The sequence below is a fragment of the Pipistrellus hanaki genome (assembly GCF_964339955.1).
Source record: "Pipistrellus hanaki genome assembly, chromosome: 10".
Classification (NCBI taxonomy): Eukaryota; Metazoa; Chordata; class Mammalia; order Chiroptera; family Vespertilionidae; genus Pipistrellus; species Pipistrellus hanaki.
Window position 1 is genome coordinate 301,568 of NC_140512.1, and position 24,120 is coordinate 325,687.

Below are 24,120 nucleotides of genomic sequence, written 5' to 3' on the forward strand. Positions count from 1 at the left end.
GGTTCGATTCCGGTCAAGGGCATGTACCTTGGTTGCGGGCACATCCCCAGTAGGGGGTGTGCAAGAGGCAGCTGATTGATGATTCTCTCTCACTAATGTTTCTAACTATCCCTCTCTCTTCCTCTCTGTAAAAAATCAATAAAATATATTAAAAAAAAGAAAAGAAAATGGTGGCTCAGTACAAGGGGCTGCTGCTAATATTGCTGCTGCTGCTGTTATTACTGTTATTTCTAAGGCTGGGTTAAGAATATTTGCCTGGCGCCAAAACCAGTTTGGCTCAGTGGCTAGAGCATCAGCCTGTGGACTGAACGGTCCCAGGTTCGATTCCGGTCAAGGGCATGTACCTTGGTTGTGGGCACATCTCCAGTAGGGGGTGTGCAAGAGGCAGCTGATCGATGTTTCTCTCTCATCGATGTTTCTAACTCTCTACCCCTCTCCCTCTCTGTGAAAATCAATAAAATATATTTAAAAAAAAAAAAAAAGAATTAACCAACAAATGCATAAATAAGTGGAACAACAAACCTCTCTTCCTTTCTTCCCTCCTTCCTTTCTCTAAGATCAATCAAAAAAAAAGTTTAAGCGCTTTCCCATCTCTCCTATTTTAAAATATGTGGTCTAGCCCTGACCTGTTTGGCTCAGTGGATAAAGCATCGGCCTGCGGACTCAAGAGTCCCAGGTTCAATTCCAGTGAAGGGCATGTACCTTGGTTGCGGGCACATTCCCAGTAGGGGGTGTGTGTGCAGGAGGCAGCTGATTGATGTTTCTCTCTCATCGATGTTTCTATTTCTCTTCTTCTCTGTAAATACCATATATATGTATATATATGTATATACATAATATTTTAAAAATAAAATATGCGGTCTACCCATATAATGGACTATTACACAGCCATAAAAAGGAATGAAATGCTGACACATGCTACAACATAGAGCGTTGGTCTACAAACAGAAAGGTCCTGGGTTCAATTCCAGCCAAGGGCACATGCCTGGATTACGGGCTCAATCCCCTGTAGGGGGCGTGCAGGAGGCAGCCGATTCATGATTCTCCCTCGTCATTGATGTTTCTCCCTTTCCCTTCAATAAAAACATTTTTTTAAAAGCCAAGGGTGATCACGACAAAGTGATCTTCCTAAAGGAGGGGAGGAAAAGTGGAGGAAGCTGAAAGGGTGGTAACAGCACGTGAAAGGTGCAAACTGAGCAAATGCGTCATTGGCTGGAACCCAGAGCCGTCCAGGGGGGCAGCTCGGGAAGAGGGAAGAGCCAGGGGCCCAGCGGGGAGTTCCATGGCCCGGTTCGCCAGTGACCCGCCCGCCTCTGGGAGAGGCCCGAGGACACCCGTCACCTCCCGACCCCGCCTCCCTGCCCCACAGGCCACGCTCTCCTGTTCCGCTGTGCAGGCCCCGCCTCCCTCCTGACGTCCGGGCCTCCCGTCCCCGCCCAACAGGCCCCGCCCCCTACGTCATCCGTCCGGCCACACCCCCGCCTCGCCAGCCTGACAGACACCGCCTCCCCGCATTGGCCTCGCCCACCAATCACTCCTCCCGCCCCCCGACCCGGAAGCCCCGCCCTCCCCCTCCTCGGCCCTGTCCCGCCCCGGCCCCAGCCATCCCGGCCCCGCCCCGCCCGGCAGAGTGCGCAGGGAGCGCGGTGGCCTGGAAAGGTGTGGACCGGGCGGGATCGCAGGTCGCCCCGGTCCGCCCGCCCGCCGTCCCCGCGGCCCTGTGCCTGCGCGCGGCCCCGCCCAGGCGCGGCTCGGGGCTCGGCTGCTCTGGCCTGGGGGCGGGGCCGCGGCGTCATGCATATGCATGAGGCGGCTCCATTGTGCCCTGGGAGCGGCGCGATGGCGCGGGCGGCGGGGCCGGGGCGGCGGGCGGCGCGCAGGGCGGGCTGAGCGCATGGAGCGGCGCGGGCCGGGGGCCGCGGCGGCGAGGGGCCGGGCCCGGCCGCGCGGAGGTGAGCGGGCCGCGCGCGGGGCGGGGCGGGGCGGGGCGGGGGCAGGTGCGGCAGGTGCGGGCGGCGGCGCCTCGGCGGGGCCCGGGCGAAGCGGCCTGCGCTTGCGTCGCGGTCCCGGCGGCCGGTGCGCGGACCCTCGCCTGGGCCTCGGCGGCGGCGGGAGGCTGCCCCGGCCCGCGGGGTGCGGAGGCTGCCCGCCCCGCCGTCCTGGCCCGGGGCCGGCGCTCCGACCGGCCTGGCGGGCTCCCCGGGCCGAGCGCGCCCACCGCCGGGGAGGCCGCCGGCGGCGCTGACCTTCCTCCAGCCGGCGGCCCTGGGCTCACCCCCTTTCTCCCGGGACCGGGAGGCTCTGCGGAGGTGTCCCTCCCCCGGGGTCTGGTTCCCTCTGACCTGCCCCTCTGCATTGTTGTGTCCGCCTGCTCCCCATCCTCCCTGACCTCCCCCTCTGCTCCGTCCCCCACGGCTTCCCTCCCACCCTGACCTGCTGCCCCCCCGACCTCTGCCCACCTTCCTGCCCCCGCACCGGTGCCCGCGCCCTCCTCCCTGACTGATGGCTGCAGAACGTCCAGGTGATGTCCGTCATTTGTTCTCTCAGGAGACCTCGCAGGGAGGACATGGAACCCCTGGCTGGGTACACAGACGGGTGGTCAGTGGGGTAGACACCCTCCCTCCCAGTCCTGCCGGGCCAGCACCAGGGGGCCTTCCTGAGGAAGCCGGAAGGTGACAGCACCCCAGAGGGAGCCAGCCCAGCCTCCGGTCCGGCCGGGCACTTGTCCCACCCCGGGCGGCCACAGGTGGGAATAGGAATCAGGGAAGATGCCGGAGGAGGAGGTCTCATCGCCGGCTCCATGGCCAGAGCGCCAGGGCTCCCGCGGAAAGTCCACCAGCTCCTGTGTCGAGGCAGGAGCCGGCTGATGACATGGTGCCACAGGTCCTTCCCTCTCCTCTGTCCTAGGCTGCCCACCGCGTGCCCGTCTTACATGTAAACAGACTCAGAGGGTGACCCCTTCACCCGTCCCTGCCACCCACAGCCCTTGTTCTGGGCGTTCTGGACAGACTGGCAGTTCTGTGGCCCCTGAGCAGCTAGTCCTGCTCCACGGGGGCCCGGCCTGTTTGACCCCATGAGCCTCTGGGGTGGCCTGTGGCCAGGAGAGGGGCTCGCCGCCGGGGTCAGGGTGGCCAGGCAGAAGAAGTGGAGTGGAGGGTGCAGCTGCTGTGAGGCTCTGGGGCAGAGGGGTCTGGGGAGTGGGTTGTCTGGAGCTCCTTTTCTGGAGGGAGATGTGATGTGACCCCAGAAAGCCGGGTGGTCTTCTAGACCCACCTCCAGCCCGGGCGGTTCTGCCCAGGGGTCCTGGCTTCCCGCCGGAATTGGCACAGGCAGGCACGGGCCTGGCACCGCGGCTCCTTCCCAGCTCCCTGCCGGGCCGGGCGGGAGGCCCGGGTACCTGTGGAGGCTTCTGGGGAGAGCAGACTCGCTCAGGAGCCGGCCGGCAGGAAGTCCCCGCCCCCGCCCTCGAAGTGAGCTCTGGGGAACTGGAAATGTCTGTGGTCGGTCCACGGCAGAGGAGCCTGGGGGTGGAATTCCCCAGACCTCGTGGTGTGGGGCGGCCCTGCACCTGCCTGGGGCCTGGTCCTCCTGGCCGCCCCCATCTGTTTGCTCCCAGGAGGGCAGAGGGGGCCCACAGCCCCAGCAGCTCAGGTGTGGGAGGAGTGCCGGGGCCTCTGGAGAGAGGGCTGCTGGTGCGTCTTAGTAAGTCTTTATTTTGTGAGAACTCGAGACTCCGATCCCGCTGTAGGAAAAACAGCCGGTGCACCATCACCTGCGTCCCCGCAGGACACAGCTGAGGCAGATACCCCTCCCTGCGGCCCTCCCCGCCTTGCCCCTCTCGGACGGTCTGTATTCGTTGTTTCGGGGAGGATCTGTGAAGGAGCCGTGCAGTGTGTAGCCTGTGGGGACTGGCTTTTTCCACGCAGCAGCATCCGCGATCCCGCAGGCTGGGGCCTGGATCGGCGGCCTCTTCAGGCCTCCGGCTGTGGGTGCTCACTCCTGATCGTCGTCAGCCTGGAGGGCGTCTGGGTTTCCCTTCTCTGGTGGTTGGGAGGAAAGCACCTTAAACGTCACCCACAGATTTTACTGGAACACCCAGATGTTTCTCTGAGATAAGCCATCGGAGGGAGCTGCTGGGTCAGAGGGAGAGATCCCGGGTCCCCGGGCACCGGGCAGGTGTGCCGTGACGGCGCGGTGCTGCTGCGTGTCCTGTGTCGGGGGCCGCGGCACGCCTCTGGTGGAACGCCTCGGGTCTGCCCTCTTTCTGGCGGGACTTGTCTGGTGGCTGCTCCGGGCCGTCCTGTCTCCCGGCTGGAGCTGGTTCCCGTCCTCCGGCCTCTCAGTTCGCCCTCCTGTGGGTCGTATATAAGAGTGCTTTCCTCGGCCTATCCCGGAGGTCCCTCCTGGTGGTCCCTAAAGGGCTTCCCGTTTGTGTGTGCATCTGGGTCGGTGACCTGTCCCGGGTGTTTCTGGAGAGGTTGGGTTGAAGCTTCTCCCCGTGGACCTGGGGAAGTGTTTGCACCTGGTCGGAAGTCTGGGGGGGTATTTGTGTGGGGCATTTGGGTTCTCTGGTCTCTGCCGTTGCCTGTGCGCCGGCCGACCCTGCCAGCACCACAGCCTGACTTAGCTGCTGGGGAAACACACACACACACACACACACACACACACCTGCTCTAGGCCCCACCCAGGTCTGAGGAGCGTTTCTGGCAGGTTCCCACCCCAGGTTCCCGTTTGGCCGGTGGCCCTGGATCCCTGTCCAGCCTCTGCTTCCCAGGTGGAACCCAGATGGGGGTGGGGGCGAGGGTGAGGCAGGAGAGACCTGAGCCCGAGTAGGGACAGGCCCAGTCTCCGGGGACCCGCCCCCCCCACCGGGCCCCACGCACTCTGTTTGCGGAGGACATGGTGGTAGCCTGTCTCCTCGGGCAGCCTGCTGGTCGGCACTCAGGAATGAGCCTGGGGTTGGGTGGATGCTGGGCCCCTTCCCCTGGGCCAGAGGGAGGCACCAGGAGTGTGGCCTGTCCCCGGCGGCCTGAGTGTGTGGCCTTGCACCCGAAAAGGCACTGGGGCTTCACACCTGACCCTCGACCCCAAGAAGGTGCCGCCCAAGAGACTGAAAACACAGCCCAAGTGCGAGGCTCTGAGGTTAGGCAGGCAGGAGGGCATGGAGGGCCTGGGGCCAGCACGGCCTAGGCCTGGCGGTGAGGCTGGCTGGGGTATTGGAACGCTGGCAGCCGGGAGGACAGGCCAGCCTGGGGCACTGGATGGGAGAGGGAGCCCTGCATGGCACAGGCACCAGCAGCCTCTGCCAGCCCCGCGGCCGTGTCTGCATTGTCCCTTCCATGTCCACGGGCACCACAGCCTCCCACCGAGTGCTGTGTGTCTGTCCTGGGGGAGCTCGGGTCCTTGTGCCCGGCCCACCGGCCAGTCCCCTTGGCCCCGGAGTGAGGAGTGCCTGCTGCTGCCCTGAGGGAAGCAGGGGCGGGGGCAGACCTTACAGGTGATGGCCCCGCACGGTGCCCCAGGCCAGGCTGACCCCAGCCTCCACCTCAGGCCTCTGGGGCCTCTGGATAGTCTCTGCCTCTGTGACAGTCAAGGCCCCGAGTGGGAAGTATTGGGGGTCAGAAGGCCTGCTTCCAGAGCTGGTCCAGGTCTCTGGGGGGCAGGGCCTGGCCAGAAAGGGCTCATGGTGCTCTGGGCTGGGCTTGGGCTCGCTGCCCTGACCCCCCCGAGTGGCCCTGGTATTCCAGTCTCACCTCCCCTGCCCTCCATCACCCAGACCCCAAACCCTGCACCCTGAACCTTGTCCCCTGACCCCAAACCCTGCACCTGAACCTTGTCCCCTGGCCCCAAACCCTGCACCTGAACCTTGTCCCCTGACCCCAAACCCTGCACCTGAACCTTGTCCCCTGACCCCAAACCCTGCACCTGAACCTTGTCCCCTGGCCCCAAACCCTGCACCCTGAACCTTGTCCCCTGACCCCAAACCCTGCACCCTGAACCTTGTCCCCTGACCCCAAACCCTGCACCCTGAACCTTGTCCCCTGACCCCAAACCCTGCCTTCTGAACCTTATCTTCTGGCCCCAAACCCTGCACCCTGAACCTTGTCCCCTGGCCCCAAACCCTGCACCTGAACCTTGTCCCCTGGCCCCAAACCCTGCACCTGAACCTTGTCCCCTGACCCCAAACCCTGCACCTGAACCTTGTCCCCTGGCCCCAAACCCTGCACCCTGAACCTTGTTCCCTGGCCCCAAACCCTGCACCCTGAACCTTGTTCCCTGACCCCAAACCCTGCCTTCTGAACCTTATCCCCTGGCCCCAAACCCTGCACCCTGAACCTTGTCCCCTGGCCCCAAACCCTGCACCTGAACCTTGTCCCCTGGCCCCAAACCCTGCACCCTGAACCTTGTTCCCTGGCCCCAAACCCTGCACCCTGAACCTTGTCCCCTGACCCCAAACTCTGCACCTGAACCTTGTCCCCTGACCCCAAACCCTGCACCCTGAACCTTGTCCCCTGATCCCAAACCCTGCCTTCTGAACCTTGTCCCCTGGCCCCAACTGCTCCCGGGTCTCCCAGCTGCCTCTCCACTGATGTCCTTCCCTCCGTCCCACCAGCCAGAGCAGCTGAGTCCCACATCAGCACCGGTGAGGGCTGCTTCCTGCCACCCACAGACCTGGCCTCCCGGCTGCTCCCAAGCCAATGAACCCCATGAACCCCATGAAACCTGCCCTGCCCTCCGCGCCACACAGGTGAGTAGGGCTCCTGCCGCCCTGCTCCCAGCCTCCCGTTCTCCCCGTGGCGCTGGCGCCTGAGGCCCCAGCCCACCCGCCCTGCCCCACAGTGATGGTCCCTTCGCGTATGAGGCGGTGCCGTGGCAGCAGAGCGCCCCCCAGCCCGCAGGATCGCTGTCCGTGGTCACGACCGTGTGGGGAGTGGGCAACGCGGCCCAGAGCCAGGTGAGCCCCGGGACCTCGGGCTGGAGCTGGTCTCCCTGCACCTGCTGACTTCCTCCCGTCCTCACCCGGCCTCCACCTCCCCTCGGGGCCCCTGTCACCTCACCCCCGCAGGCCTCTCCTAGAGCCGCTCTGTGAACGGTGTCTGCATGGTTCCCTCGTGATGCGGGCTTCCTTGCAGGTTCTGGGGAGCCCCATGGGTCCGGCTGGGAGCCCCCCTGGCAGCTCCATGATGCCGGGCATGGCCGGCGGCAGCTCGGCCCTGAGCTCCCCGCAGTGCCTGGGACAGCAGGCGTTCGGGGAGGGCGGCACCAGCAAGGGCTACGTGCAGCAGGCGGTGTACGGCCGCAGCGGATACCCTGGGGGCCCTGGCTTCTCCACCGGGTGAGCAGACCCCACCAGTGTCCTGGCTCCGGGAAGGGGCCGTGGTCTGTGCCCACCCTGGGCCACAGGCGAGGCCCTCTGAGCCATCCTGTCCGTCTCCCGCAGGTACGCAGGGGGGCCTGGGGGCCTGGGCCTCCCCTCCCATGCCACACGGCCCTCCACAGACTTCACTCAAGCAGCAGCAGCTGCCGCCATGGCCGCTGCCGCCGCCACCGCCACAGCCACAGCCACGGCCACGGTGGCCGCCCTTCAGGAGAAGCAGAGCCAGGAGCTGAGCCAGTACGGAGCGGTGAGGCCGCCCGCCCCAGGCCCTCTGCTCGGGGCAGTGGGATGGTTAGAGCCCGGCTCGGGCTGCCTGCAGGATGTGCACACCGTGGGGAGCAGGGAGGCCCGAGCCCCGGAGAGAGGCGGCGGCAGGAGGAGCGCTGAGGGATGGACCGGGCGCCCGCCATGGTGGCCGGGCCTGGATGTGCCTCTTCCCTTCCAGATGGGGGCCGGGCAGGCTTTCGGCAGCCAGTTCCTGCAGCACGGAGGGCCCCGGGGGCCCGGCGCTCCCGGCAGCCTGAACCCTGCCGGTGTGGGGGGGCTGATGGGCCCCTCCGGCCTGAGCCCCATGGGCATGACCCCCACCCGGGCGGTGGGCATGGCCCCCCTGTATGCCGGGCAGCGCCCGCCCCAGCACGGGTACCCCGGGGCTCTGCAGGCCCAGCCGCTGCCCCGACAAGGAGTCAAGAGAGTCTACTCCAGTGAGGTGAGTGCCCTGGAGCCCGGAGCCGGACGTCCGTGTGAGAGGCCTGGCTGTGGGCACTGCTGTCCTCCTGGGAGCTGGCCTCCCTGACCGCTCCTCCCCGGGCATCTGCCTCTTCCTCCTCAGGTGTACTCAGCGCAGCAGTACCTGGCGGGAGGCCAGTACTCACCCAGCACCACCCAGTACACCCCCGGTCAGCCCCCTGCCCCCTCTTCCTACCCTGGTCACAGGCTGCCCCTGCCCACCGCTGGCCCCCCGGGCCTGCACTACAAGGTAGGCCAGCCTCCTGGGCCTGCAGCAGCCCCCGTTCCTGGGGGGACACAGACGTCTGGGTGGGCTGGGGAGTGACCCCGCAGCCACAGCCTCCTGGCCCTGCGTGCAGGGCCCCCCCCCCCCCCCCCCCCCCCCGCACGGCCTCTGGCACCGTGCCCCTGCGCTCTGGGGCCGGCAGGGGGCAGGCTGCAGCCCCACCACGTGGTCTCTCTCAGCCCACAGATCAGTTCAACGGGCAGAGCACCGGCTTCAGCGCAGGGAGCATCGGCTACGGCCAGCCGGGCCTGAGCGGGGTACGGTGGCCACGGGCGGCGGGGGGCTCTCGGGGGGCGCGGGAGAGGGCACCGAAGCTCCCCTGGCTGCCCGCCGTTCCCCGCAGGGGCTCAGGAGCACGGCAGCCCCCCATTCTGCCTGACTGTCTGCTCTGTCCCACAGCCCGCCCGTTCCGTCCCTGGCTACCCCAGCTCCCCACTGCCAGGGAGCCCCACGCCACCCATGACCCCCGGCAGCTGTGTCCCCTACATGGCCACCAGCCAGGACGTGAAGTCCCCCTTCCTGCCTGACCTCAAGCCCAGCGTGAGCTCCCTGCACCCATCACCCCCCGGTGAGTGACGCCTGGTCCTGGGACAGTGGAGGGCAGGGCCCCTGCAGGTCGCTGAGGAAGTTCCTGACGCCGCTCCGGGGTCAGAGCCCTGTGGCCGGGTCCCGAAACCTCATTGGAGCTCACAGTGGTGGCTGGCAGGTGCCCACCGCTGAGAGCACCCGCTGGGTCTGGGCAGGGCTGCTCTAAGCCATCATGGAGGCATGACGGCCAGTGGCTGGGGAGGGTGGGACCACAGGCCCATCCTGGCACAGCGGCGGACCAGGCAGCCCGGGTTCCGGGAGACAGGCCCAGGCCCAGCCAGCGGAGGGGTGGGTTGCGCTCCCCGCCGCCCCTGCTTCCTGGGGGAAGGCGGGCGGGGAGGGGGCGGGCGTGGGGGAGCTGCTGACACCACCGCTCCCAGGCCCCGGCCCCGGCGACGAGCTGCGGCTGACCTTCCCCGTGCGGGACGGCGTGGTGCTGGAGCCCTTCCGCCTGCAGCACAACCTGGCCGTGAGCAACCACGCCTTCCAGCTCCGAGACTCCGTCTACAAGACCCTGATGCTGAGGTGAGCGCCCCCGGCCCCCGGGCCCCCGCGCCCGCGCCCAGCTCTCAGTGCCGCCCTCCCCGCAGGCCTGACCTGGAGCTGCAGTTCAAGTGCTACCACCACGAGGACCGGCAGATGAACACCAACTGGCCGGCCTCGGTGCAGGTCAGCGTCAACGCCACGCCGCTGTCCATCGAGCGCGGCGACAACAAGACCTCCCACAAGCCCCTGTACCTGAAGCACGTGTGCCAGCCCGGCCGCAACACCATCCAGATCACCGTCACGGCCTGCTGCTGCGTGAGTGCCCTCTGCCCCGGAGAAAGGCCCTCGGACCCCCCGTGGCTCCGCAGTCCCTCGCCCAGTGGGCACTCACTCGCTGTGCAGGAGGCTGGGCTGGGGGGTCAGAGTCAGGAGCCGGGCCCACACCCTCTGACACCACCCTGACCCACCCTGCCTTGCAGTCCCACCTGTTCGTGCTGCAGCTGGTGCACCGGCCGGCCGTCCGCTCGGTGCTGCAGGGCCTCCTCAAGAAGCGGCTGCTGCCGGCCGAGCACTGCATCACCAAGAGTGAGTGCCGCCCCCCCTGCCCGCTGGGCCGGGCACCGCTGTCTCCGGGCGGGGCCCTGGGCGGGGCCTCCTGGCCGTGGGCCTGTCATCAGCTTCCCTGTCGCCCCAGTAAAGCGGAACTTCAGCAGCGGCACCATCCCCGGCACCCCCGGGCCCCACGGAGAGGACGGGGTGGAGCAGACGGCCATCAAGGTGTCCCTCAAGTGCCCCATCACCTTCCGCAGGATCCAGCTCCCCGCCCGCGGCCACGACTGTCGCCACATCCAGGTGGGTCACGCCGGCTCTCAGCAGCCAGCAGGGGGGCTGAGGACTGTGCTGGGGGAAGGCGGGTGCAGGGCAGCCCCTCCTCAGGCCCAGGAGCCCCGCAGGTTCTCCACAGAGACGAGCGTGTGCCCTGGGCCTGGCTGTGGGCAGCACCTCGGGCACAGTGCAGCTCCGGCTTTGCCCCGTGGTGTCGGGCCCAGCGGGGCCAGTGGCTGCCCCAGGCTTGGCCCGTTAGGACACTGGGTAGTGAAAAAAGCCTGGTGCTCTGGGCTTCCACACACACAGGAAATGTGTCCCTGGAGGGGCGTGGCTGGGCGCAGCCGGTGTGAGACACCTCCTCTCCCCTCCCTCTCCCCAGTGCTTCGACCTGGAGTCCTACCTGCAGCTCAACTGTGAGCGGGGGACCTGGCGGTGCCCCGTGTGCAAGTAAGTGTCCCAGAGACAGGCCCCGGCGTGCCGGGCAAGGACGCTCCTCGGGGACACGTGGGCCTAGCTCGGGACACTCCCACAGGGAAGGGTGGAGCTGAGAAGAGACAGGCCTGGGCCCAGGGTGAGGCTGGCCAGCCTCTGAGCTGCGTCCTGTTTGCTTTGCAGCAAGACGGCCCTGCTGGAGGGCCTGGAGGTGGACCAGTACATGCTGGGCGTCCTCATCTACATCCAGAAGTGAGTTCCCGGCCCCGGCCCCCAGCCCGGCCGGCAGGGGCAGCCCCTGGGTGGCGGGCGGGCCCTTGCTGATCCACACCCCACACCCACACCCGTCGGGGCCGGAATGGGCCTGCGGCCCGGCAGGCAGCCCTGGGCCCGTGGAATGTGCACTTGAGGGAGAGCTGCCGAGGCCTGCCGGCCGCAGGGCCGCAGGCCGGGTGGTGACGCCGTGTCCCGCCAGCTCCGACTACGAGGAGATCACCATCGAGCCCACGTGCAGCTGGAAGCCGGTGCCCGTGAAGCCGGACGTGCACGTCAAGGAGGAGCCGGACGGGCCGGCGCTGAAGCGCTGCCGCACCGTGAGCCCCGCCCACGCGCTGCTGCCCAGCGTGATGGAGATGATCGCCGCCCTGGGCCCGGGGGCCGCCCCCGCCCCCCTGCCGCCCCCCTCGGCCCCGGCGCCCGGCGACTACCCCAGCCAGGGTGAGTGCCGCCGTGGCGGCCTGCACACGGGACCTGTGCCGATGGCCGTGCTCTCCGAGCCAGTCCACTCCCGAGGGCAGCCGTGGCCACGCCTGGGAGGGCTGGTCGTGCAGGTGTGGCTCTCCCAGGGGGTGGGCAGCAGGGTGTCCAGCGGAAGCTGCACCCACCCTCCCAGCAGTTTCATCACGGGGCCGTCTGCCCACATCCACCGCCTGGCCCCCCGACACCCCACTCTCCTCTCAGGCTCCAGCTTCCTGGGACCCGGGACCTTCCCCGACTCCTTCCCGTCCACCACACCCAGCACGCCGACCCTTCCCGAGTTCACGCCAGGGCCGCCCCCCGGCTCCTACCAGTCTGACATTCCCAGCAGCCTCCTGACTCCGGAGAAGTCCACGCCCAGCCTCCCGGGCCAGGTCAGTGCCGGCTGAGGCCGCGGGCTGCCTCCTGAGCCCTGGCATCTTCCCAGCTCCTCCTCTCCTTCCCCAGATGGCACCTGCAGCTCACCTGGATCCCGCTCACAACCCTGGGCCGGCCGCTCTGCACACCCCCAACCTTGGAGGCCCCCCAGGCCCCCAGCTGCACCACCCCAACCCTCCCCCCGCGGCCCGGCAGCCCCTGGGCCCAGTGAGCGGGGCCCCCGCCGGCGAGCTGGCCTTCCACACTGCCACCGGCGTCATGGGGCCCCCCATGTCTGGGGCGGGGGAGGCCCCGGAACCATCAGCCCTGGACGTGAGTACAGTGCGCTCGGGAGGGGGCTGGCTGGGAGCTGTCCCTCAGCCGCAGTAAAACACGAAGAGCCAGAGCGGCTCAAAGCATAAAGCCACACGGGGTCCCCGGCAGGCCGTGGGCCGAGCCGGGAGCATTCCCGCCGCCGCCTGAGGGGGGCGGTATTGGCCGCAGGGCAGCATGTCCTGATTCTTGTCACAGAGCTGCCTCTGCACAGAGCTTGGACGGGAGGGGTCCCCACATCCCGCCCCCCACCGGGCGTTGCTGGGGGACAGGGCGGGTGGGGCGTTTCTGAGGCCGTTTGCTTTTGTCCTCAGCTGCTCCCAGAACTGACCAACCCCGACGAGCTGCTGTCCTACCTGGGCCCTCCCGACCTGCCCACCAACAGCAACGAGGACCTGCTCTCCCTGTTCGAGAACAACTGACCCTCAACGCCGCCCTCCCGAGGCCGGCCGCTGTGGACAGCGCTCCGCCTCCCGCCAGCCACACCAGCCCTCCCGCCTCCTCCCGGCTCCCCAGCAGTTTCAAACCGGCGCTGCAGGTTGGGGGGGGGGGCCGCCCCTCCCGCCCGCCCTGCTGTCCCGCCTGCCCGCCTCCACGCCCCTCGGGCCGCTCTGCATACACGTCCCGCCCACCATGCCGACCTGCCTCCCGGATCTGACCCGCAGACTCCACCCGTGCCCTCCACCTGGCGGGGCCTGAGCACTGGAGAGGGGCCGTGGGCGCAGCCTGGGCCCGGGCCCCCTGCCTGGTGCAGACGGTCCCCCGTGCTTCCCCGGCGGCGGCCTCATCTTCATCTTCCAGTCCCCTCGCCCCACGAACACGCAGCTCCACGGTTTTACAGCCCCTCCCCAGGCAGCGCCGGGTGGGGCGCTGCCCCCATTAAAGGATTCCCACTTGGCCTGAGGTCTTCCTTGCACCGAGCGCCCCGCCTGGCCGGGGATTTCCTGTCCCTGGAACTTTCCACGCTGGCTGAGCCCGAGCTGCTCTGTGTGTGATGCTGTCATGGCCGGAGACACCTCCGCCACCGGGTTCCCGCGGGCACCGGGCCGCTGGCCGGACGGGAGCCCAGCCCTTCCTGGCCCCCGGCCTGGCCTCCCTCCAGCTGGCAGAGGAGGGAGGTGCCGTCCTTCCTTGTTGACCTTTTGGGCCCAGATGTCCACCTGCTTGTCTGCCTGCAGGGCGCCACAGGGGACCCCTGAAGTTGAGGCCCAGGCCCTGCCCAGGGAGGAGAAGGCCCGCAGGGATAGGCCTGCACAGGGCGCTCTCGGCGAAGCCACCACCACGCACACGTGCACACTCGGGCCCTGTTGGGCGGTTGGTGGGCAGAGCAGGTGCAGACTCCATGGCCCAGCCTGAGGCTCTGCCTGCTGCACTGCAGTGCCCTTGGGTGTGGAGCGTCAGGAGGGACACAGGCCTGAGCAGTGACTGGCTCAGGGCAGTGGCACAGGGACCACAGCCCTGACATCGGCTCCTCAAAGTGTGGGAGCTCCAGGTAGGGGTGGGGTTCAGCAGATGCCCTCGGCTCAGCACCAGCTGTGCATTCCATGGGGTTCCTACTTGCGCTTCCCCTTGGGGACGGGATGGGGTGTCAGGAAGAGCACAGGTGGTGACAGTCTGGTCCCCAGTGGAGTGCTGGCTCCCTGGGTTTTCACTTCAGTGTGAGTCACTTAACGTTCCTACATGTGTACCACACATTACACAACTACACAAAAACCAGCCAGACTCCTCCTCCCAGCAGACCATATGCTTGGCCAGAAAACAAGTCCCTATGTCAGATTGAAATCAAAGTGCCTTCTCTCACCACAATGGGATGGAGCTGATGTCAGTAATGGGAGGGAAACAAATTCACAAACATCATGGCCGAAGGGTAAAAGAAGAAATCAGTGACAAAGTGTATGAGGTGTGAGGGGATGCCAGAGGGAAATCTATGGCTGTCAATGTCTCCGTTAAAATAGGGTCTCAGTACTCCTAACCTCGGTAGGAATTGGAGAGAACAAGCTAATGCAGAGGGAGGCAGAGGTGAGCTGGAGAACCCGAACATTAACGGGAGCACCAGTGCCTCTGAGAAGCAGCAGAATGAGCAAGCTTCAGTGCGACAGAAGGCATAAACAAGTGAAAGGGGGGCTTTGTTCAGCCTTACAGAAGCAAGAATGATGAGAAAATATGAGGAGCAACTGTGTGCCAATAAGTCATAACCTCGCTGAGCAAATTCCTAGAAATGCAAAAAATACCCAAAGTGCTCCAAAAAGGAATAGCAACTGGCCTGGTCAGTGTGGCTCAGTGGCTTGAGCAGCAACCTATGAACCAGGAGGTCCATGGGGGGTGAAACTGCTCCACCGCTTGGGTGTTCTCCTGGGCTGACTGGCGAGAGGAAGGGTGCTGGCGAGCTGGCCTGGTGAAGGTCACACCAAGCCAAGGGACACGCTCCAGGGCGAGGTTCCTCATCGCCTGCCTGTGGGCTGTTGACCTCATTTATGCATCCATTCCAGACTGATGTTTTGTTTTGTTTTAAATATATTTTTATTGATTTTTTAGAGAGGAAGAGAGAGGGACAGAGAGTTAGAAACATCAATGAGAGAATCATCGATGCTGCCTATGCATACCCCCTACTGGGGATGTGCCTGCAACTAAGGTACATGCCCTTGACCGGAATCGAACCCGGGACCTTTCAGTCTGCAGACCGATGCTCTATCCACTGAGCCAAACCGGTTTCGGCCCATTCCAAACTTTGAATGTTGCAGATGCTATGATTCTGGCAGAGCTGGTTGAGGAGAGGGGGGGTGGTGCCCTGTACAGGCAAAGGGCAGTTCTGGAAACATGGCGGGGTGAGGGATCAGTGTGGCAGGAGAAATGTCCACCCAGAGACCAGAGCCAGCCAGCTGGGGCCGGACTGTGAAGGGGCCGATTCCATCCTGTACTGAGGGCCTGGCCTGGGAGGTCTCCAAGGCGGGGTGGCTACAACATCAGATGTTTTGAGAATTACCACTCAGAAAACACCTGGAAGGACCAGGGCACAGTAACCAGTGAAAAGGCTGCTGCCATGAGGCCAGCAAGATCGGCAGCAGCTGAGATGGGAAGGGAAGGAGAGAGGAGCCCTGCCAGGGAGTGGCGTCGAAGTCCCTGAAAACCTGAACCATGGGCCCGGATGAGGTTCACCATGGCAGGTGTGTAAGGAACACAAGACACAACTCAGACACACGAGAAACCTGTGAAACAGTTCCCGGGGGAAAGCCTGCGCTGGAGAAACGGCAGAGGAAGGTGGAGGGCATCGAGGCAGCTGTGGAGGTGCGAGGAGGGGAGATGCCTGGAAAAGTCACAGGCTGTCCCAGCGGGGGCAGCTTCCGCCCAGCTGTGAGCAGGGACCAGGTGGCAGGAGGACCAAGCTAGGCCCTAAGGAGAGGAGACCAGTAGCCTGCTTCCAAAGGAGCGTCTTTATCCGGCTCACCTGGTTCATTTTCCTGTGGTAGCCTCTTACCGGAGATGTTTTGGAGAGAAGCACTTGTGTACGGTAAGCTACACCTGCACAGCTAAGGAGGGCATTCTGCTTGCTGGGAGGGAACCCGGTTAGCCGGGCCAGGGCGCTGTTGGATTCACTTTGGGGTCTGAATGGTCCAAGCAAGCCGGAGGTTCCTGCCTGCTGATGCCTCACTCTGTTAGGAAGTCCAGCTCCTCAGACCCCAATCAAGGGTCCGCTACAACGCCTGCCCCTTAGACAAACACGTGCACGTTTGAGTACAGACGGCGGCCTGTGGACACAGGGAGCCGAGGCTGCGCCATGGCGACGGTGAAGAGAAGGCAGAAGTCACAGCATGCTGCATTAAGCGTTTCTGCATCCATCCCTCCATCCCTCCGTCCATCCATCCCTTCATCCCTCCTTCCATCCGTCCCTGGGGGTGGGGGGGGCTCTCAGGCTCCCAGGGGAGGGGGGCGGAGTTGAGCCAGGGCCTGGGCTCCTCTCAGGGTCGGATGAAGGCGAGTCGCTGCCTGCCGGTCACAAAGCGCGCTCAGTGGGGGCCTCGAACCCCGAGCAGACCGGTGGCCCCAGGACCCCGCCTGTCCGCTGGTAAACGGGGTCCTGGAAGGTGGTGAGGACGCAGCCACGCGCGGCTCCCCGCACAGGCAGGACCGGGGCCAACCGCCCGGGAGGTGCGCGGCGCGGCCTCCACCGCGGAGAGCCCGCCCTCCGGCCGCCGCCCTGCGGGAGGACGGGCGAGGCCGGCGATGGCCTCCGCGCTGCGCCCCGGCGCCGGTGAACGGCCGGTCACGGTTTCTGGGCAAACGCGAGGGTCGCTATGCGCGTTCGGCACCAGCGATGACAGGGCCGGGGGCTGCGCTGCGGGGCTCCCGGGCGGCTCCGTCCTCCCGGCGCCGGAGCCCGGCCCGCGGGGCGGGGGCCTGGCGGACTGAGGGCGGAGCGCAGCCGCGCAGGTGGGGCGCCGGCCCGCGCCGCAGCGCCTCCCCGGAGGGGCGGGCGAGCCGGGTATTTGGGGAAAGTAGGGCGTTTGGGCGCATTCCGTCACCGCCCGGCCCGCAGCCCCCACGCCTCCTCGGCGGCCCGGGCTCCGAGCGGCGCGGGCCCAACGACCTCCGGCGCCCGGCGACCTTGAAGCCCGCGCTCGCCTCAGTGCCCCTCCGCGCAGTGGGGAGACGCCGGGCGGGGCTGGGGGCTGCCTCCCCCCGCGGCCCCCGCGCCGCCCCTCCCGCGGCCCCCGCGCCGCCCCCCCCGCGGCCCCCGCGGCGCCCGCGCGGTCCCCCCTCGTGGCCCCCGCGCCCCGCCCCGCAGTGCGCGGAGGAGCCCGCGGGCGGGAACCTGCGGAGGAGCGCAAGTGCGCACGCGCGCATGCGGTACCGCCCACCGCTAGCGCCGCCTCTTCCCATAGGCCGGCAGTACCGTCATTTTGGCCGGCACGCGGTTCCGATTGGCCAGGGTAGCGGCGCGCGACCGGCGGGGGGCGGGTCCAGGCGCGGCTATAAGAAGGGCAGGCGGCGGCGCTCGTGCCGCTTTGCAGACGCTGCCACCCCGAAGCCGTCCCTGACCAGCCATGGTGAACCCGACCGTGTTCTTCGACATCGCCGCCGATGGCGAGCCCTTGGGCCGCGTCTCCTTCGAGGTCTGGCGGGCGGCGTGGGCGCGCCAGGGCAGCGGGGGTCGGGCGGCGGCGGAGGGGCTCGGCGGTCGGCCGCCGGGAGTGCGGCGGCGGCGCCATTTCCTGCGAGGGGCCATTTTGGGAGCCGGGGGCGGCGGCAGACAAAGGCGGGGGGAGGGGCGGCCGCGCCCTTCCGGCCGCGCACATGCTCGGACCGCGAGCCGTTGGCCACCGCGGGCCACGCGCGTGGCAACGCCCCTACCGGACAACGGGCGCGGCGCCCCCTGAGCGCCGGGCGGGTCCTCTCGGCGGCCGCCCCCGGGCGCCTTCCCCTCCCCGGGCCTGACCCCGTGACCGCGTCAGGGGCGGGGGGCCATGCGGAGGGGCCGCCGCGGCCCCTGGCGCGCTCCCCGCCCGGCGGAAGCTCCGGCGCCACGGCCCGCCTCCCGCGCGGTGACGACGCCCCTGGGCGAGGCCGGCGGCCGGGAGGCCCCGTGGGCTGGGCGGCGGAGCCGCGTCCGCGTGGCCTGTGCCGCCGCCAACGCCCCGGAGGCGCAAGGCGCGGGCCTTCGTGCCGGTCGAGGCGGCCTGTCGGCGGCGCCTGGCCGGTGGCGGGCACTCGGCCTCGTGGGGCCGGCGGTTCCGTGCCAGCCGCCTGCCGCCTGGGTCACCTCCTGTCACGGCCACGTGGAAACTTGGCCGCGCCCGGCGCGTAAGGCCGTCCTTTCCGGTGAAACGGGATCGGCGCGGGCCCTGGGCGAGAGCGGCGGCGGGGCTGCCAGGGGGGGGGGGGGGCTCCTTCCAGGCCGGGAGCGGGCCCGGGGTGGGGCCGGCCCCCACCCCCACCCCCACCCGCCGCTGACAAGAGCGCCTGGAGCGGAGCAGCCCTGCATCTGGCATTCCTGTCCTTCAGCTGCCGCCGCGGGTGGAGGCGGTGGACGGGGGAGAAGGAGGTGCCAGAGCCTTGTGGAAGCTTCACGCTATTTAAGTTATGACGGGCTCTGGATGTTTGGCGAGTCTCGGTCTCCGGTTGCCTAGCTCACCCCCCAGGACTTAGGTTGTCTGGACGCTGCTTATTTGGGATTCAAAGTCACTGCTGAAGTATTCTTTTCTAGTGAGAAAGTGGATTTGGTTCAGAAGCCCCTGAAGACAGGGTGATTGGCAATAGAATGTGTAAGCAGTGTTGTTTTTCTCTTACAGCTGTTTGCAGACAAAGTTCCAAAGACAGCAGGTCAGTTCCTTGAACCTTTTGTAAAGGCAGTCCCCTTTAATAGTTGTGTGTACATACATACATACATCCTTTTTTTCTTTTTTTTTAATAGAGAACTTCCGTGCACTGACAACTGGGGAGAAAGGATTTGGTTATAAAGGTTCTTGCTTTCACAGAATTATTCCGGGATTTATGTGCCAGGTATGAAATTCATATATTTTTATTTGGGTTACTTTGGGATTGAGCCAGTTTTGTTCAGAATGTGTAAACATGAGCTGTTAGCGTTCCTTTTTGGTTTCTTGTAAATCTGATCAGTTTAAACTTGCATTTTGAAGTTTGAACCTTACAGGCTTGGCACATTTTCCATTTATGTTGCAAAAGTGACAGGTTTCTCTTAAATTCTAGGGTGGTGACTTCACACGCCATAATGGCACAGGCGGCAAGTCCATCTATGGGGAGAAGTTTGCAGACGAGAACTTCATCCTGAAACACACAGGCCCTGGCATCCTATCCATGGCGAATGCTGGGCCCAACACAAATGGCTCCCAGTTTTTCATCTGCACTGCCAAGACCGAATGGTAAGGACAGGACCGCAGGGCAACCAAGGAGCACAAACCACTGGGCTCCTGGCCTTCCCTGCTGCTGACATCGCTGGCAGAAGGAGACGACACCTAGGAGCTCAGATAGTGGGTTGTAGAGAGCAAGACCCTGTGAACAGCAAGCCAGGACTCTTGGCTGCTGGATAGTTGGCTTCAGCGTAGTATTTTTGGCCTGAGTGGTGTGGGTGAGGGTTATTCCAGTTTATGAACTAGTACGTAACAGGTTGGTGCCTGATCAAGGTACATTGCCCCAGGTGGCGCCTGTTTTCCATTGGGGCTTGGTCAGCCAGTTGATGATTCTTCTGCTCTGTAATCCATGGAAAACATGCTTTTTAAATATTCCTATTTCAGGGGAGGATAGAAAATATCAGTGATGAGAGAGAATCATTGATCAGCTGCCTCCTGCACAACCTGCTACTGGGGATTGTGGTCCATCTTTAATCTGTAGGCTAACACTATCCACTGAGCCAAACTGGCTAGGCTAAAAGCTGTTTTCTTTTTAACTGATTTCAGGGAAAGACATCAGTGATGAGAATCATTGGGTATTGAGCCCATAAACCAGGCATATACCCTGTCCGGGAATTGAACCTATGATCTGATTCATAGTCAACACTGAACCACGCCGACCAGGCCTAGGCTAAAAGTCTTTTTATCTAATTTGCATGTGGCTTATTAACCCTTCTTAGGGGTCCATTATAAACATTTTAAAATTTTTCTCCAAGAGGGAGAAATATAAAAATAAAAACGTAATAGAGAATCATTGATCAACTGCCTCCTGCATACCCCACACCGGTTCAAGCCTGCAACCCAGGCATATCATATCCCCTGACCAGGAATGGAACCTATGGCCTGGTTCATAGGTTGACACTCAACCACTGACCTGTGCTTGCAAAGCTACTAATAAACATTTTAGCCTCAGGTGGAGAATCTTAAGCCACTTTGAGTCAGGTGTTTCCAGTACTTAATAAATGCTTTGTAAGCTTCCTTTCTAGTGTGCTCTCGAGTGCACTGCTGGTTTGTGGGGCTCTTTTCTCATCTTGATGCACAATGCAGACTGCTTGTTCTATTTCCAGGTTGGATGGCAAGCATGTGGTCTTCGGCCAGGTGAAAGAAGGCATGGATATTGTGACAGCCATGGAGCGCTTTGGGTCCAAGAATGGCAAGACCAGCAAGAAGATCACCATTGCTGACTGTGGGCAACTCTAATAAATCTGACATGTTTTATCTTCACCAGACCATTCCTTCTGTAGCTCAGGAGAGCACCCCTACACCCCAATTTGCTTGGAATGTTCCATAATCTATGTGCTCTTGCCAGTTCATTGGGTTCCATCATTTCCTTACCCCTTCCCAGTCTAGCTGGATTGCAGAGTTAAGTTTATGATTATGAAATAAAAAACTATAAACAGTTGTCTGTCCTTTGGGTTTCATTTTAAGCAGTAATTTGTCTTCTAAGGCAGTCCTACTTAATTTCACAGAGTAGTTTTTTCTTCCCTAACCTCAAGATGAGTAAAAGGTAAAATCAAACCAAGTGTAAAGGGTTGTGTCAGGAACCCTGTGCATGCCCAGCAGGGAGCCTGCCCAGGATGAGCCCAGTAGGGGTGCAAGCCAGGAACACCACCCCACCTCTAGTCCCAACAATCACTTGTGTCCTGGTGCTGCTTAGGTGGTGACCAGGTGATGGGCTGCTTGGCTTTGTACCTGTTCCCTCACGATGGCTATAGAGTTTCTCTTAACAGACTGGTCCTAGGTGTGACCACAGGCCAAGGCTTATTCCTCTAACAAGTGCCTGCCAAACGAGGATACCAATGTACAAGGCTGGGTTTTGGAAAAGCTAGGAGGTGAAGAGCAGATTGCTAGTTTACCGGGATGGTGGTTTTGCTTCAGATGGTCTCGTGTAGTGAGAAGACCTAGTTGGCATTGCCAAATGGCCTAAGAGTTAACCAGATGAAAATGTTCCCACAAAGTTTGCCTTCACTTCCCCTGTCCTGTGGCAGGTGAGAGGATAGCTGGGCTCTTGGGCACCACAGGAAATCTCCAACTTGGTGGTTTACCTGTTTTTTAAATGCATTTTTATGGACTTCAGGGAAGAATGGAGAGAAAAATCATTGATGTGCTGCTTTCTGCACACCTCCACTAGGGATGTGCCCTTAACTGGTATCAAACCTGGGACCTTGCAGTCCATAGGCCAATGCCCTATCCACTGAGCAAAACCGGTTAGGGCCCAGTTCACATTCTATACTATCGCTTTAAAAGAAAATGTTTTGTTGATTTTAAAAGTTCAGCAGGGACTTGGCATGTGTGCTCAGTGGCGAGAGTTTCAGCCTGTGCACCGAGTTCAATTCCCAGTCGAGAGCACTTAACCTGGGCTGCAGGTTTGATCCCAGCCCCAGCCTGGGCACCGGTGGGAGGCAACCAATGGATGTCTCGAATCTGTTTTTTTCTCCCCCCACTTCCCACCCTCCCACTCAAAAATCAATGGAGAAAATATCCTCAGGTAAAGATCAACAACAAAAAAAGGTCACACAAGGATAACTGGATCTTCACAAAAAAAGGTCACACAAGGATAACTGGATCTTCTCCGTATAGAAACTTTTCAAATTAAGTGCCGAGAAAGTCCAATCAGAATATTGAAATTTTCTCTTGTGAGAGCAGAAGGGGTGATGGGATATCATCTGTGGGTGACTCCCAGCAGGTCCTGGATCTGGGCGGGCAGTAAGGGGGGGAGGAGCTGACGAGAACTTGGAAGGAAAAAAAGAAAATGGGGTGGGCTGGCAGCACCCATCCAATCATCAGTCAGCCTTCATGTCACAAGAGGAGGCAGGAGTTAGGTGCTCCCTGACAGAATCCAATAGGAAGCACATAATTTCACTTATGAAATCAGTTTTATGAAAAAGCACAATTCCCTGGCCCAGTGGCTCAATTGGTTAAAGCATAGTAGCAAGGTTTGGGGTTTGATTCCCCAGTCAGGAAACACCTAGACTGGCTTTGATTCCTGCTCAGGGCTCAGAGACAACTGATTTGTTTCTCACATAGATGTTTATGTTTCTCTTTCTCCCAACCCCCCTCTCTCCCCTCTCCCCCACCTCTTCCTCTCTTTAAAATCAATAAAGCCGAGACCGGTTTGGCTCAATGGATAGAGCGTCGGCTTGGGGACTGAAGGGTCCCGGGTTCGATTCCGGTCAAGGGAATGTACCTTGGTTGCGGGCATATCCCCAGTAGGGGGTGTGCAAGAGGCAGCTGATCGATTACTCTCTCATCGATGTTTCTAACTATCTCCCTTCCTTCCTCTCTGTACAAAATCAATAAAAACATATCCTCAGGTGAGAATATTTAAAAAAGGCAAAATGCAACAAGAACCCCTATAGAGCTATTTATAAGAAATATGGGGGATAATAGATCAACCGAAGGACTTGTATACATGCATATGTACATAAAACTCTGGGGAGGGAGGGAGGGAGGGGGCAAAAAAAAATCAAAATATATTAAAAAAAAATATATGGGGAACAGTGGAAAAAATTAAATGCCATTAGATTGCATTCAGTAAAATCAACAATTAAGAGATGAAAAAAATCACTCCCTTCAAAAATTAAATTACAAGAAAAACAAAGAGTAAACAGAAATATTTAAAAATAAGACCTGGCTGGTATGGATAACAGTTGAGCATCATCAACCCATGAATCAAGAGCACATGCCTGGGTTTCAGGCTCCATCCCAGTAGGGGCTGTGCAGGAGGCAGCTGATCAATGTTGTGCGCTCTCTTTCTCCCTCTCAATGAAAACACTTAAAATATATAAATTATAAAATAGAGTGTTTTTAAAAAAGAAACAAGAGATAGCAACAAAATGTAAGATAAAAATGTTACCTGGATTCTGATTAAAACAAACCAACTATAAAAAAATTTATAAGCTGAAACCGGTTTGGCTCAGTGGATAGGGCGTAGGCCTGTAAAAAAATCAATAAAATTTTATTTTTAAAAATTTATGAGATTATCAGGGAAATTTGAATACTGACATGATATACATACATTATATACATAATTTTATTGATTTTTTTACAGAGAGGAAGGGAGAGGGATAGAGGGTTAGAAACATTGATGAGAAACATCGACAAGATGCCTCCTGCACACTCCCCACTGGGGCTGTGCCCGCAACCAATGTACATGCCCTTGATCGGAATCCAACCTGGGACCCTTCAATCCAAAGGTCAGTGCTCTATCCACTGAGACAAACCAGTTAGGCCTAAAATATATTTTGATTGATTACAGAGAGGGAGGGAAGGAGGGGAAGAGAGAAGCATCAATGATGAGAATAATTGATCGGTTGAGCCTGCAACCTGGGCAGGTGCCCCAACTGGGAATCAAGTGGTAATCTCTTGATTCATAGGGCGATGCTCACCACTGAGCCACACCAGCTGGGCTATTTTTTAAATACTGTTGAAAGTATTACACATGTTCTGCCCTGCCCCTGCCCACTGACCCCTTCTAGCCCCTTTCCACCCCCACCCCAGGCTTCCACCACCCTATGTCTGTGTCCATGGGTTATGCATAGATGCACAAAAGTTCTTTGATCTCTTACCCACCCACCCACCCACCTTCCCTCAGTGATCCTGCAGGCGTATGCTTCTATGTCTCTGGATCTATTTTGTTCATCAGGTTATTTTGCTCATTAAATTTCACATGTGAGATCATGTGATAGTTGCCTTTTTAACTGGTTTATTTTGCTTAGCATAATACTCTCCAGGTCCCTCCATGCTGTCTCAGAGTGTAAGAGATCCTTCTTTTTTACTGCTACATAGTATTCCATGGTGTAATTTTTATCCTCTCATAGACTTGTGGGCACTTGAGCTGTTTCTAGATCTTCGCTATTGTTGCTATTGTAACTTATGCTGCTGTGAACACAGGGGTGTATAAATTCTGATTGATGCTTAGGGTTTCTTAGGATATACAATAGTATTTCTAGAAGTGGGATTACTGGGTCAAATGGCAGTTCCATTTTTTATTTTTTGGGGAAATTCAATACTGTTCTCCACAGTGGCTGCACCAGTCTGCATTC

At 61.5% G+C, this 24,120-nt stretch overlaps 2 protein-coding genes and 1 long non-coding RNA gene across 4 annotated transcripts; 2 read left to right on the forward strand and 1 right to left on the reverse strand.

Moving 5' to 3' along the window:
- The first annotated feature begins 1,655 nt into the window (after positions 1–1,655).
- ZMIZ2 (zinc finger MIZ-type containing 2) lies at positions 1,656–13,070 on the forward strand. The gene is made up of 19 exons (XM_084896321.1): positions 1,656–1,952; positions 6,614–6,748; positions 6,841–6,955; positions 7,134–7,336; positions 7,442–7,625; positions 7,824–8,087; positions 8,211–8,357; positions 8,573–8,650; positions 8,793–8,961; positions 9,362–9,506; positions 9,572–9,782; positions 9,947–10,052; positions 10,162–10,319; positions 10,675–10,742; positions 10,911–10,979; positions 11,203–11,444; positions 11,688–11,857; positions 11,931–12,173; positions 12,488–13,070. Exons 2-19 carry the CDS (start codon positions 6,699–6,701, stop codon positions 12,593–12,595), a joined length of 2,730 nt encoding a protein of 909 aa, XP_084752447.1. The 5' UTR covers positions 1,656–1,952; positions 6,614–6,698; the 3' UTR covers positions 12,596–13,070.
- Positions 2,015–6,638, reverse strand: LOC311628798. Its single transcript, XR_014796072.1, has 3 exons — positions 6,558–6,638; positions 6,438–6,456; positions 2,015–6,200 (listed from the first exon to the last, which is right to left on the reverse strand). It is a non-coding gene; the product is annotated as an uncharacterized lncRNA (long non-coding RNA).
- A 4,051-nt stretch (positions 13,071–17,121) lies between the features above and the next one.
- Positions 17,122–20,477, forward strand: PPIA (peptidylprolyl isomerase A). Of its 2 annotated transcripts, none has more exons than XM_084896323.1 (5): positions 17,122–17,284; positions 18,461–18,491; positions 18,583–18,671; positions 18,876–19,048; positions 20,143–20,477. In XM_084896323.1, the coding sequence occupies exons 1-5, from the start codon at positions 17,216–17,218 to the stop codon at positions 20,273–20,275; spliced, it is 495 nt and encodes a 164-aa protein (XP_084752449.1). In that variant the 5' UTR covers positions 17,122–17,215; the 3' UTR covers positions 20,276–20,477. The 2 variants fall into 2 exon arrangements, with proteins under 2 accessions (XP_084752449.1, XP_084752450.1); XM_084896324.1 differs by lacking the exon at positions 17,122–17,284 and adding an exon at positions 17,746–17,972.
- Positions 20,478–24,120: the final 3,643 nt, after the last annotated feature.

What these genes read in the sequence shown, in the direction of transcription:
- ZMIZ2 (XM_084896321.1), top strand. Translation starts at nt 6,699, where the DNA reads ATGAACCCCATGAACCCCATGAAACCTGCCCTGCCCTCCGCGCCACAC. An exon ending in CCTGCACCCATCACCCCCCG is followed by an intron (nt 8,962 to 9,361) that starts GTGAGTGACGCC and finishes CACCGCTCCCAG; the next exon opens with GCCCCGGCCCCGGCGACGAG. An exon ending in CGGAACCATCAGCCCTGGAC is followed by an intron (nt 12,174 to 12,487) that starts GTGAGTACAGTG and finishes TTTTGTCCTCAG; the next exon opens with CTGCTCCCAGAACTGACCAA.
- PPIA (XM_084896323.1), top strand. Translation starts at nt 17,216, where the DNA reads ATGGTGAACCCGACCGTGTTCTTCGACATCGCCGCCGATGGCGAGCCC. An exon ending in TGGGCCGCGTCTCCTTCGAG is followed by an intron (nt 17,285 to 18,460) that starts GTCTGGCGGGCG and finishes TTTCTCTTACAG; the next exon opens with CTGTTTGCAGACAAAGTTCC. An exon ending in TGCACTGCCAAGACCGAATG is followed by an intron (nt 19,049 to 20,142) that starts GTAAGGACAGGA and finishes TTCTATTTCCAG; the next exon opens with GTTGGATGGCAAGCATGTGG.